General features: G+C 36.1%; 1 protein-coding gene across 13 annotated transcripts in view; it reads left to right on the top strand.

Annotated features, from left to right (window-relative positions):
• Nucleotides 1-14,059, top strand: part of R3HDM1 (R3H domain containing 1) — a 96,197-nt gene that overhangs the window by 78,442 nt on the left and 3,696 nt on the right. For 8 of the 13 annotated variants that reach the window (XM_019973476.2, XM_019973454.2, XM_019973464.2 and 5 more), the window contains 3 exons: nt 9,760-9,863; nt 11,821-11,990; nt 13,419-13,563. In XM_019973476.2, coding sequence (XP_019829035.2) covers nt 9,760-9,863; nt 11,821-11,990; nt 13,419-13,563 — 419 coding nt within the window. The remainder of the gene's footprint in view (nt 1-9,759; nt 9,864-11,820; nt 11,991-13,418; nt 13,564-14,059) is intronic. The other 5 variants (XM_019973488.2, XM_019973474.2, XM_019973469.2 and 2 more) reach the window with 1 other exon arrangement.

Genomic DNA, 14,059 nt, shown 5'->3' with positions numbered 1-14,059 from the left:
GGGTTGCAAAGAGTTGGACATGACTGAGTGACTTCACTTTCTTTCTTTTACTCAGGTTGTCACAGGTGGTGAATCAGTTATTGGGACCAGTGAGATTCAGAGTGCTTGTTCTTTGTTAACTGCTTCATTCTTTTTATTATTAATGAATTAAATGTTGTGATACTCAGACTGCATCTTCAGGGAACACAGCACATGTCTGCTAAGTAATGTTCAGGAAGCCTTGTTTGCCTATCATTGGCAGTAAGGTGTCAAATGGTTTAAAAAGGCAGAAAACCAAATGACTTTCTTTTTGTTGTTGTTGTTGTTTTTGCATTATTTTTTATTTTTCTTTCCTTCAAATGACTTCTTAGAACACATTTTCTTGCCATCTGTTCTTGGATTTTCAAAGATATCTTTCATAGCTGGTAAAAGCTGTAGATATGTGGGGCTTGCTTTTCAGGTAAACTAATTAAGAATACATTGGGTCCTTTTCTCCCATCAAAAAAATAGTAATTTAAAATAACAATCATAATATTTGCAAAACCATAAAGAGAAGAGAGGAATTATGACAGTAACATTTTTCAATTTTGGTACCTTTTATTTCATTTTCTTGCCTCATTGCCCTGGCTAGAACCTTAGTGTTACATTCAGTACACATTGAGAGAGCTGACATCCTTGTCTTCATGACTGGAGAGCATTCAGTCTTCCACCTTAAGTATAATGTTAGTTGTGGATTTCTTCTGGGGGGGGGGATATATTAATATTTTAATTCATATATATAAAGATAAAGTTAAGGCTCTTCATTGCAACAAAAAGTTAGAAACATGGTATATTTATACCATACATTCTCAACAGGGGCAATGTTGATAGCTTACGGTGAACAGTGTTGGATTCTTGATCTCCGAAGAAGATGATTTAGCTTCGGGACCAGGGACCAGGCTTGATCACTCAAGAGCTTTTGTAGAGTTTTAGTAAAGTATGAAAAGGGGCAGAGAAAGCTTCTGACATAGACATCAGAAGGGGAATGGAGAGTGCCCCAGTTGTGGATTTTCTGTAGGTACTCTGTATCATGTTGAGAAAAAATAGATATTACATTAATTGATTTTCAGATATTAAATGACCCAGGCAATCCTGGGATTAATCACATTCAGTCAGATTTTCGCATTTATAGTCATAAGAGATACTCGTCTGTTGTCTTGTGGTGCCTTGGTCTGCTTTTAGTTTTAGGGTAATATAGAATGAGTTGGGAAGTATTGTTTTCTGTTTTGAAAAAAAAGTTTATGAAGAATTATTGTTAACTTTTCTCTAAGTGTGATAAAGTGATGAAGCCTTGTATGCCAGGGGGGGTGTGTGTGTGAGTTGTTTTATGATTACAACTTCAATCTCTTCATTTGTTATAGGTCCACTCTGATTATCTGTTTATATCTGATTATCAGTTTCTACTTGAGTTTGTTTTGGCAGTTTGTATGTTTCTAGGAACTTGATCTATTTTCATGGTAGACAGTTTTTTATACTATTTCATTATCCTTTTTATTTCTGTAGTCTGTAGTAATCTCCCTTCTTTGTTTCTGATTCTAGTAATTTGAGTTTTCCTTCCTTTTTTCTTGGTCAGCTAAACAAAAAATTGCCATTATTGATCTCTTCAATGATCCAGCTCTTGGTTTCTATTGATTTTCTCTTTTCTGTTCTTTGTTTTGTTTATTCCCATTGTAATCTTTCTTCTTTACTTCCCTTGGCTTGCTTTAAGCTTGGTGATCTCTCCCCCAGTGTCTTAACATGAAAATGAAGGTTATTGTTCTGAGATTTTTTTTTTTTTTTTTTTTTACTTATTTTTGGTTTTACTGGGTCTTCATTGCTGCATGCAGACTTTCTCTAGTTGTGGCAGGCAGAGCATAGCCCCCACTCTCCATTTGTGGCGCATGAAGTTCTCATTTTCTGTGCCTTCTCGTTACGGAGCATGGACTCTGTGGGATACAGGCTTCAATAGTTGTGGCACACAAGCTTGTTGGTAGCAGCACATGGACTCCAGAGTGCATGGGCTTACGTAGTTGTGGCTCACAGCCTTAGTTGTCCCATGGCGTGTGGAATCTTCCCAGACCAGGGATTGAACCCATGTCCCCTGCATTGGTAGGTGGATTCTTTACTACTGCACCACTAATGAAGTCCTTTCTTCTTTTTTAATATTGGCATTTACAGATATAATTTTCCCTCTAAACTCTTGCTGTATCCGCATTCCATAAGGTTTGGTGTGTTATGTTTTCATTCACCCCAAAGTATTTTCTGGTTTCTGTTTTGATTTCTGTTTTTACCTATTGGTAGCTTAGTATTGTAATGTTTAATTTCTACTTACATGTGTGTGTCCCAACTTTATCCTACTATTGATTTCTAATTTCATTTCTTTGTTGTTGGAGAGTTTACTTTGTATTATTTCTATCCTTTTAACATTATTGAAGTTCACTTTATCATCTAGCATATGGTCTGTCCCAGAGAATATTCCATGTATACTTGAAAAGATTGTAAATTCTGTTATTGTTGGATAGAGTGTTCTGTAGATGTCTTTTAGGTCTAATTAGTTTGTAGTGTTGTCCAGGGTTTCTGTTCTTTGTTGATCTTCTGTATTGTTGATCTGTTCCTTACTGAAAGTGTAGTATTGAGAATTCCCTGGCAGTCCGGTGTTTAGGACTCCACACTTTGACTGCCTTGCACCTGGGTTCAATCCTTGGTTGGGGGATTAAGATCCAGCAAGCTGTTGAGTTAAGAAAATGTTATAATGAAGTCTGCACTACTATCATTGAAGAGTATGTTTCTCCTTTCATTTTTCAGTGTATGTTTCATGTGTTGCTCCTGTAGTAGGAGCTGATAAGTTTAAAACTGTTACATATTCCTGATCTTTTGTTCATTATGAAATGCTTTGTCTCGTACAGTTTTTGCCTCAAAGTCTGGTTTGTGTGATATTAATATAGACATACCAGCTTTCTTGGTTACTGTTTGTTTGATGTATCTTTTACTGTCCTTTTATTTTCAGCCTTCATGTCTCCTATAGACGGCATATATTAATAGTTGGATCATTTTTTACCCTTCTGACATCTGTCTTTTGATTGAATTGTTTAATGCATTCACATTTAATGTTATTACTGATGTACTTGCCTTATGTCTGCCATTTTGCTTTTATTATTTATCTCCTCTGTCTAGAGGGGTTTTTTTTTTTCCAGTGTTTTTTCTAGGGTTTATCATATGTGTCTTAACTTATCCAATCAGCTTCTGATTTATGCTAGCTTAATTCTAGTGAAATAGAGAAAAGTTACTCCTACATAACTGCTCTTTTCCCCCACTTCTCCTGATAATCTTGTTATTCATATTATATTAATGTTACAAACACAGTACACTGTTATAATGATGATTACCTTACCACCATCAGTAGGCATTTTCTTAGCCCATACAGCTTTGTTCCTATCCACATCCTTTGTGCTATTATTGGCACATATGTTACATTTCTATATGTTATAGGTCTGACATTACATTATGTACATATTATTTTATACATTTGCTTCTTAAATCAGAAAAAAGGGAAAATGTTCATTTCTGCTGTCTTTCCAATTACATAAATACCTGTACTTGGTTGTGTTAGTTTGTTCAAGCGGCCACAATGAAATGTCATAGACTGGGTGGCATAAACAACAGAAATTTATTTTCTCATTGTTCTGGATACTGGAAATCTAAGATCAAGGTACCAGAAGGGTTGATACATGCTGAAGGCTCTTCCCTTGGTTTGCAGATGGCCACTTTCTCATTGTGAGCTCATTTGGCATTTCTTCAGTGTGTTCAAGCAGAAAGACAGCAAGCCCCCTGATGTCTTTTCTTATAAGAGCACTAATCCCATTGGACCAGGGCCCTACCCACATGACCTCCTCTAATCCTAGTTACCTCTCCATGGCCCCATTTCCAAATACCATTGGATTAGGTTAGGGCTTCAACATATGAATCTGGGAGGGATGCAAGCATTAAGACCATAATACTGTACTCTCTGTTCATTCTAGTTAGTGCCTACTGTAAGGTGTGCCAGCAACAAACTCTCAGTTTTTACTTACAGAGGAAAGTCTTTGTTTTGCCTTCATTTTGGAAAATAGCTTTACTGAATTTAAGAATCTTTTCTGACAGGTATTCTTCCTTGACCATTTTGAGTATGTTATCCCACTGCCTTCTGACTTTCATTGTGTCTGCTTAGAAGTCAGCTGTAAATCTTACTGGGGTTATATTATAAATAACTAATCATTTTTCTTATACTGCTTGTCTTTGACTTTCAGTATTTTTACTATGGTATCTCTTTGGGTCTCTGCATTTATTCTGCTAAAAGCTTTTTCAGGTTCCTGGATGAATAGGTCATTGTTTTTTTTTTTTCTCAATAAATTTGAGCTGTTTTCAGCCATTTTTTTCTTGGAATATCTTTTCTGTTCTCCTCTCTGATAATCCCCATTATATGTGTGTTAGTTTGTTTAACAAAGCACCACATTTCTCTGGAGCTCTTTTTTCTGTGTCCCTTTTTCTCTCTGTTCTTTAGCTTGTGTAATCTTTCAGTCTGCCTTCATTTATTCTTTCTTCTGCCAGTTAACATCTGCTGTGGGCCTTTCTAGTGAATTTTATATTTTAGCAGTTTTTTAACTCCATAATTTCCATTTGGTACTTTTTAATATAATTTCCCTTTTATTAATGTCTTATTAAATAAATAAATAATGTTTTATTTATTTCTCTATTTGTTAATGCAACCTTGTCACCATTCCATCTTTACTTCCTTAATCATGATTTCCTTTGTTTCTGTGAATGTGTCTATAATGGCTACACTATGGTATTTCTGATAAATGTGAAAAATCTTTCTCTTGGGCAGTTTCTGTTCCCTGCTTGTGTCCAAAGTAGGGGTTACACTCTCCAGTTTATTTGCATACCTTGTAATTTTTTTAATTGGATATCATAAATAATGTAGCCAGTCTGGTTATTGTTGTTCACTTGTTAATTTGTTCCCTGACTGACTGGATTACTTTAGTGAAGTCTATTTAAGCTTCCCAGGACACCAAATGTTCAGCCTCTGATGTTGTTCCTCAAGCAGGGAAAGCTACTTTGGGTATTCTCACAGTCATCCTAGAATCACAGTGGTTTTGGTAGGACTCCATTTCTCTTTTTCCTTGACAGTATCCACTAACTGCCAGCTGATTACTCTGTTGCTTCCAATAATGCTCTGACTCACAGATTGCTCTACAAAATAATTCAATCAAAATCTGGCTCCTTTGAAGGAAAAGTTTTTGTGGTCAGTATTTGGTTTTTATTCTGCCCTAAGAAAGGATCATTCCTGCTGTATTTTTGCCTATTTCCTTCCTGCGAACTAGCAGGCCTACAATTTAGCCTGAATCTTATATCTCCTCCCAGTTGTCTTTATCACACCCACTCCTGTTGTTGAAGGGAACAACTGCCCACTCCAGTATTCTTGTCTGGAGAATTCCATGGACAGAGGAGCCTGGCAGGCACAAGGCTGAGCCACTTTCACTTTTCACTGCTCTTGAAAGCACCTGTAGGCGGGAACGTCTTCCCTCTCTGTTACAATTGAAGACCATTCTTTTGAGAAAACATGAGATGCTATCTGTTTTATGACCTGTTTTCTCCCCAGAAATCTCTGAGCCAGGGCTCAGAAGCTGGGGGTATGGACAGTGATTAGCTTTTCTTGAAATAACACCCTACCCTATAAGCTGATCACTTGGTGGAGGGTGAGGAGACCACAGCCTAGGATCACTGGCATGAAATCACCTCTTCATGAGATGGGGCAAGGGTGATCTGACCAGAACCCCAGTATTCTCAGCACACCACACCCACAGTAGACCCTCTGTCCTATATGGATTGTGAAGGAAAAGGAGTTCCCGTCTCTCACCTTCATTCACTCAGGATTTAGCTTCAGCAGCAGGTACCTGGGAGCAGGATGAGAAAGCTGACAAACATCTCCTAGAAAGAAACCCTCCCTCTGGGTGTTGTGGGGAGAGGCAGCTCTGTGTTCTTTGCTGCAGTGGTCTTGAGTAGGCTGTATTTCACTGAGAGAGGCAGGAGGGAGCGATATTGTTTCAAATACCAGACTCATCTTTCTTACCAGCTTTTCATAGATGTTCTTGAATAGATGTTTTCTATTTTGCTTTTCATCCTTAGGATCATTTCTATCACCTTTAATAGCTTTCATCAGTCTCAGTGGGGAGATACGGTGAGTACACTCAAGCTGTTGTGCTAGAAGTCATTCTCTAATAGGTGAAATTTGGTTCAAAAAATAAGAAATTATATTATTTGGCCTCCTATCTTTTGAAATTATTTTAAAAGATTTTATGAAGCTGTTTGAGAAATGGGATGCCTCTTCTCCAGCTATATCACACAGCAGGTGTACAAGCATCATCCTAAGTGCCAGCGGCAATGTTACGGTCTCACTGTAGGAGCAGACTTAATAAGTAGCTAAGGTATTGTCAAAAAGAGCACCTTAGGACCAGCTGTACTAAAACTAAAATTACTGTTTGGTGAATGTTTTCTACCACTTCAGTGGGCTAATAAAGTGATATATCCATAGGTCCACTAACACAGGTGCTTGAGGAGAACCAGTTTATACTAGTGGGTTGGTTAGAATATGGCCCATTTCAAACTCAGTCATTCACCCAGAAGCATCATATATATTTTTGTGTTTGATTGTGTTGATAATAGCTGCCCATAAATTTCTCAAACCAAAGGCATCTTTTATGTAAAGTGTACAGTGCAGACCCTCTGGTCTCATTCAAGTACTTGAAAAATACAAGTTTGTTTTTAAGGAAAACATTAGCCCTTATTGCAAGTACTTCTGCATCCCATCTATTTTTCAAAGGGAAGTAATACTCTCTTTGGGCAAGATTTCCCTTTTATCCTCTCAGTTGCCCAGTAAAATATGAACTGTGTTTCATATCTTCTGTCAAAGGACTACATTCCTCTATAATTAACTACTTGCTTTAAATTCATCATAGAATACAATTATGATATGTCTGTAATCCAGCACCTGCCAAAGGCTTACATACTTGCTTCCTGTATCATCCTGGCAGAGTCTTATAATTCTCTGGATTCAACAATTTGTCTTAGCTGCCAGGATACAAAGTAGATTCAGTTCTCAGTGAAAGCAACAATCTTATCCTAGATGTCCCTACACCTTTTTTGTTTTGTGTCTGAAATATTAATATTTTCTCTGTTTTTTAGTCTACATAGTTTTGTTTTTTCCACTGTTTCAGATTGAAAATAGGTGAGCTATAAATGAAATACATTTAGGAATAGAAGCATTTAACCAGAAAACCTAAAAAAATCGACCATTTGCATTTAAGGGAAAACTCCAGATATTGGACAACAGAAGTTTTACTTGACATTCATTTTCATTAATTGAGCATATCAGTTTGGTCAAATTCAAATTGGTTGAGGGCTTATTTATATTGTCCTAAATAGATACCCTCATCATAAAAAATAAATAAAGTGGAAATCCCTTTGAATTGCAAAAGGCTTTTATGGCAGAAAGCTAATATTTTCTTCCAGAGAGAGCAAACCTGACTGAGGTCTGTCCTTCAGATGAATTGAAGGTGGTTTATATTTCAGAAAATCACAGGCCATACTGTGACTTCTGAAGAAGATTCAGATTATTAATTGATATTAAATCCCTGATACAACATTTAAAAGTAGAACCTTTCAAGCAGTTTTCATAGGGTATTTTTAGTGATTATAAAATGCATGCGTGTGATTTTGGAAAATGCAAAAGCAAGTCTAAAGTATCAGAAATCAGCAAATATATCTACAACCCTAAGGTGACTTCTGTTGTCATATTCATATCACATTCTCTTAATCTTTCTTCTCATTGTGTGTAGTTTTAGGGCTTCCGTGATAGCTCAGTTGCTAAAGAATCCGCCTGCAATGTGGGAGGCCCCAGTTCAATTCCTGGGTGGGTAAGATCTGCTGGAGAAGGGTTAGGCGACCCACTCCAGTATTGTCGGGCTTCCCTTGTGGCTTAGCTGGTAAAGAATCTGCCTGCAGTGCGGGAGACCTGGGTACGATCCCTGGGTAGGGAAGATCCCCTGGAGAAGGGAAAGGCTATCCACTCCAGTATTATGGCCTAGAGAATTCCCTGAACTGTATAGTCCATAGGGTCGCAAAGAGTCAGACATGACTGAGCAACTTTCACTTTCATGTAGTTTTAACATAGTTAAGATCCTATTGGATTTTTATCCCAATGAAGGAAGAAGAAGAACCTAAAAATCCTTCTATCCTATGGTGTAGCTTTCTATTCTGCCCAGTCCAGTACATTTTATAAACTTTATGCCTGAGTGGTATTATTTCTATAGGTGGCTAACACTCATAACGCATTCTGATTGTAATTAACATCAGTTTTAGAAAGTACTACTTTTCCATTTTGTCATATGGCCCAAAATCACTTTTTATGAATTTGTCCCTTTACATTCCTTTCTTGTTGTTATTGAACTACACTGAATTACTGCCATAGAAAACAGTAAAACTTTACTAATTATTATTAATTGGAGAATTGTCAGCCTGAGTTAGAGAATCATTTATAAACTTTTCATTACAGACATTTTTAAATACACATTAATGTAAATAAAAGTGCACTGAAGCCCCATGTACCATTACTTAGTTTCTGCATTTATCAATTAATAACTAATCTGTTTTCATTTAAACTTCTACTTCGTCCTCCTCTCACGTTATTTTAAAATAGACCGAAGTATTATATTATTTCATTTATGAGTATTTCATTATAGGTATCTCTAAAAGGTTTTTTTTAAACCTACCTAGCTTAAGAGTACTATTGCACATTCTAAAAAATTTAACAATTAATTTCTTAATTATATCAAATACCCAATTGGTCTTTGTATTATCAACTACCCCACAAATACTGCTTATGTTTTCACACATTTGTCTTGTAGAGTGTCCCAGAGCCTGAATTTGACTAATGGTGTCATCATGGTGTTAACATGTCTCCCTGTATTCTTTGTAATTCGGTCATTGGCTCGAATGTGTATTTTTGATGCAGCTATGTGAGATGTAAATGCAGAAAGTGGTTAAAGCTATATTAAGAAATAAAATACTATGTAAAGAAAGTTGACTTAAATGATGAAAAAAGGATGGTAACAGGGTTCAGTATTCTCAGAATTCACAGTATTGGTCTATGATTTTCACTCTTTTCCTGAAAAGTTGCTAAACAGGGAAAACCTTAAAGACATTTTACAATAACAGCCTTTTCTTTTTGTCAGTATTTGTATTAGAATGTTAGAATGATGTTGTAGTGTTTATTTTATTCCTTATATATTTTTTAAGGAATAAAACGTTTTTTCTGTCTCATCATTATCCAACTGCATATTTTCTTTTCTAAAATATAGCTTAGTGAGATTCAAATAAAGTACTTTTTTATTTTGTAAAATTAGTGAGTTTTTTATTTTTAAAAAAATTATTTGAACAGTACAAAAACCCTATTTAGAATAAGTTTTAAAAGAATAAGAGCAATGAAATCAGCAGGGGTTTTTTTTATATCTGTGTTATTGTCAAAAACAAAGTGATTTTTATTCAAAAAGTAATTACATATAACTCACAATTTATAAAAGAGTTAATTTGACTTGTACTAAGCTTACTACTTGAAAAATAATTTTTTTTAAGTAAATTTACAGGACTGTTCATTCAAAGAATCTTTACAGTCATCTCCATCTCATTGTGCTGTGTTTTTGTATTTGTTTTATTTTTTCCCCATAGCTCATCAGTAGGTTACTTGCAACATCCAGGATCAGAACAAGTACAGTTTCCTCGAACTACTTCACCATGCAATTCCCAGCAGCTCCAAGGCCACCAGTGTGCAGGTATGAATAGATAATTGGGGCCGGCGGGTAGGTGGCAGGGATGGTTTGTCCATTTGAGAAATAGGTTCCTTGGACATTTCTAGGAAAAAGATTTTCAACTTGTTAGGTGCTGAGATATGCCCAGGGTATTCAGGGCACATGAGAAGTCAGATTTAACAGGCTCAGTCCACTTCTTCCTTTTCCTCTGCTACCAGTACCCCTGCTCTCTCTTTCTCCTCAGGCTCTCCTTCCTGCCTGCCTCATTATTACTGATATTCTCTAGGATCCTTTCTTTCATTACTCTTTGGGTTCTTCCTCGGAAATTCAGCCACTTCCCAAGCTTCAACCTTGGCTTTTCGCCACTGTCTCCCAAATTTGTTTCTGCCACGGCAAGACCACATAGCCAACTGCCTATTGGACATTTCCTAACCAGGAATATGTCAAAGGCACTTTAGATTTAATATTTCTCCCTTTTCATCCCTTTCTTCACCTTCCATATTGGGACCAATACAGATTTCAAAATCCTAACTCTCTTCTGTTCTCCTCTTTCACACTTAGGCTGTCACCATTTCCTCAAATCTGTTACCTTCTTTCCTTCTTCACTGCTTCTATTTTGCTTCTTTTATGTTGTCCCCATACCCAACCTTCCTCCTCCCCAACACATACACACATACATACATAGTTCAAGAATTATCGTCCTGAAACAGATGTCTCTTCATGTCATTCCTCTGAATTAAAAATTTGCATAGACTTTCCATTTCCACTCCCTGGCAATTAAGCCTCAGAACTCTATTTCTAGAATGCACTATGCTTTTTCATGCCAAAGATACTTTTGTACCTGTTCTTTCCTCCCCCTGGTGTGCCGGTCTAGCATCCAATTGCCAAATCCTGCGTATCTTTAAAATTTGATTCAGAAATCATGTCTTCTGCAAAGTCTTGCTCAGTCCTTAAAACTGAGTTTGTTGCTTTGTTTTCTCTGCTTCCTTTGTTTCTTAAACAATCCTTTATCATAAGACCATATTTTATTGTAATGATCTGTTGACATATGTAATCTCTCGAAGAAACAGAGAAACAATAGATAATTATCAAATATATGACTAATAATGGCTGCATCAATATCGGCTGCTGTGGCCAAGGAGAACCCTGAGATACTCCCAAGCAGTCAGCCTTCTGTGGTGTGCCTAGCCAGGTCAGGTTGGTGCTATTTCTGGGGAACTGGAAACTACCAATACGATTACTAAAGTGCAAACAGTGGTCCTGGAGGCAGGCCCCAGGGTACCTTACCTTACACTGAAATGGTGAGTGGCAGTTACATTCCTAATACTGGTAGTGCTGCAGTACTGATGCCACAACAGGAATAAATCAGCTATCAGTGGTTGTTCATGTGATTATTTCAGCTCTTTTGAAGTCAGCCAAAGTGGTTTTCCTAGCCATTTTCAAATGAGAAAATACAACAAAAGAGGGTAAATAGTTTTCTCTGAGTCATAGGACATTTCAGAGCACTGAAATTATGCTTTCGGAATCCCATATGCCAAACTTTTTCCTACCACATGAAACTGAGTCACTCAAAAGATGTCTTTTTTACCATATATCGAAATTTCTGTAGGGTACTTCTTTTCCCAGTTTTCCTTTATGTATTTAGAATAATGCTTATTTGAAAATAAATTTATTTTAAAAACTAAGCACTTTTATAGGTCATATCACAATTGTGGTATTCTAGAGAGGTCTTGTAGATAATTGGACGTTCCTGACCTATTATGTTTAGGATAAGTGAGATATTTAGGTCTAGGGAGTCAATTTCAATGTTTTTTTAAAACACACAACACTTGTATGAAGCATCAGAGCTTAAATCTGGCTTACATAAATAAAAATAAAATTTTGGTCAGAAATATAGAAGTATCGTCATTATCTTGGTGTTTAAAGAAACTAGCCATTTGCTCAAGTGTGCTAACTGCTCGGTCCTAATTCTGATTCTCAGTAGCGCCACCTCCACCTGGTGGCGGAATGGTGATGATGCAGCTCAGCGTACCAAACAATCCACAGTCTCGTGCCCATTCACCCCCACAGTGGAAGCAAAACAAATATTACTGTGATCACCAGAGAGGACAGAAGTGTGTGGAATTTAGTAGTGTTGACAATATTGTTCAGGTAAGATGCTTCTTTTGTCTATTATAATTTTAAAACTTTCAACACTTAGTCACATAAGATTGACCAACCTATAAGACTTGATGCTGAATTTAAAATCTTCTCAAACAGATTAGTAAAGAAGTTTGGACATTCTCTATAGCCAAATAATTTAAATACTGTTTCTGAATGTTTGCATAATTAAACATTTTTTAATTTAGAAATTAAGAAGATAAACTAGATCTGAATTTTATTAAAGAAAATGAATTAAGTTGCTATCTTGCTTTTGCCATATGAACTGTATTTTACTGTAACCAGAAGGTTGATGAGGGAAGACTCTTCATCATAGAAGAAATGCAATCAATAAATCTAAAAACACTGATAGAATTTCAAAAGCGATATTTTGGAATCCTATTAAAGTAATGAACAAGGAAACATCAAAAACATCAGGAAACGATTTATGAGAAGCTTTCAAATAGGTAGATTAGGCAGACAACACTTGAAGCAACTGATCGACTGTAGTGTCAATTAAAGTGGGTCCAGGTTCCATCTCTGATCAAGAAACTAAGGAATCCATAAGCCATCCCTGGACGGCCAAAGAAAATAGTACCTGAATCTAATCAAGCCTCTCTGAGTCTAGCTATTAATTTACAGAAAATACAGGAAGAAAATAAAAAACAGTTTATAGGTACCACAGATATTTTATTGGACAAATTGCCTATTTCTTTAACAAATAAATGGCATTTTGAATTGAAGGATGAATCTATTATAAATTTAAAGACTCAAGAGTTCTAACAATCAGATGCAATGTATGGGGATCTTCCTTGAATACCAGTCAAAAGACATTTGGGGGCAAAAAGTGAATAAATATATTCAAAGTGCTAAACTGTCAACCAAGAATTTTATATCTAGTAAAACTGTTCTTTAGAAGTGAGGGAGAAATTAAAATTTTCTAGATAAACAAAATTTGAGACCTGCTCTACCAGAAATTTTCAAAGGAGCCACTGCAAAGGGAAATGAAAGTATAATACTAAACAGTAATATGAAGCTATACTAGGGGAAAAAACTCTCAGTTAAGTACATGGGCAGTTTTAAAAGCTAGTAAAATTCTACCAGTATGGTGTATAGTATATATTTTCTAATGGAAAAATATCTGCAATACTATTTTAAAAGTACAAAAGTAAAATTCAAAAATAGGATGTATAGTCTGTTTCCATTTTTATGAAGCAGATACATGGATACATGTACATAGAAACAGTGTTACTAGTGTTTATCCTTGGGAATTGAAAATTATAAATTTTTCTGTACTGTTTTAATTTCTTAAATAACAAGTACCTATTATAATGTAATGTGTACATACTTGTAATCAGAAAGAATAAAAATTTCTGTCCAAAAGGAGCTCTTCAAAAACCCTGACTAAAATGTTGACCTGTTTTCTTGATATAATTGCAGCACAGTCCTCAACTCAGTAGTCCCATTATTTCACCAGCTCAGTCACCAGCACCAGCTCAGCTGTCTACCCTGAAAACTGTCCGTCCCTCTGGACCACCCCTTGCCATCATACCCCAGTTTTCTAGACCTTTTGTCTCTGGGCAAGGTAAGTGCAGAAAGCTAGTCACAGCCTCAGAGAATTTTAAGACATCCATTCACTCCCCATCAATTTGTAATTTACCTGGTACTGCTACCTTCCCTTTTCCAAAGGACTGCATTTTCACCTTCCTCAGGCATTTTCATTTGTTACCATTTTCTCTCCTAACCTAATGTTTCATCACAAATAATTAATTAATGCTACTTACCTGGCAGTACACTGGTTAAGACTCTACACTTCCACTGCAGGCATCACAGGTTTGATTCCTAGTTGAGGAAATAAGATCCCAAATGTCACAACTAAGCCCTGGCACAGCCAAGTAAATATATAAGTAAATATTTAAAAAATAATGTCTTAAAGAATCATTAAAAAGGAAAGTAGTATCTGAATTTTTAAGAACAAGTTATATGGTAATTTCAAAAAGGAAGACAAACAGATGTCCATTAAGCCCTTGAAAAGGTGCTCAACATCATTCATTAAGGAAGGGAGTATTAAAATCTCAATG

Source organism: Bos indicus, chromosome 2, assembly GCF_029378745.1.
Source record: "Bos indicus isolate NIAB-ARS_2022 breed Sahiwal x Tharparkar chromosome 2, NIAB-ARS_B.indTharparkar_mat_pri_1.0, whole genome shotgun sequence".
NCBI classification, from domain to species: domain Eukaryota; kingdom Metazoa; phylum Chordata; class Mammalia; order Artiodactyla; family Bovidae; genus Bos; species Bos indicus.
This window is presented reverse-complemented; position numbering and strand designations above follow the sequence as displayed.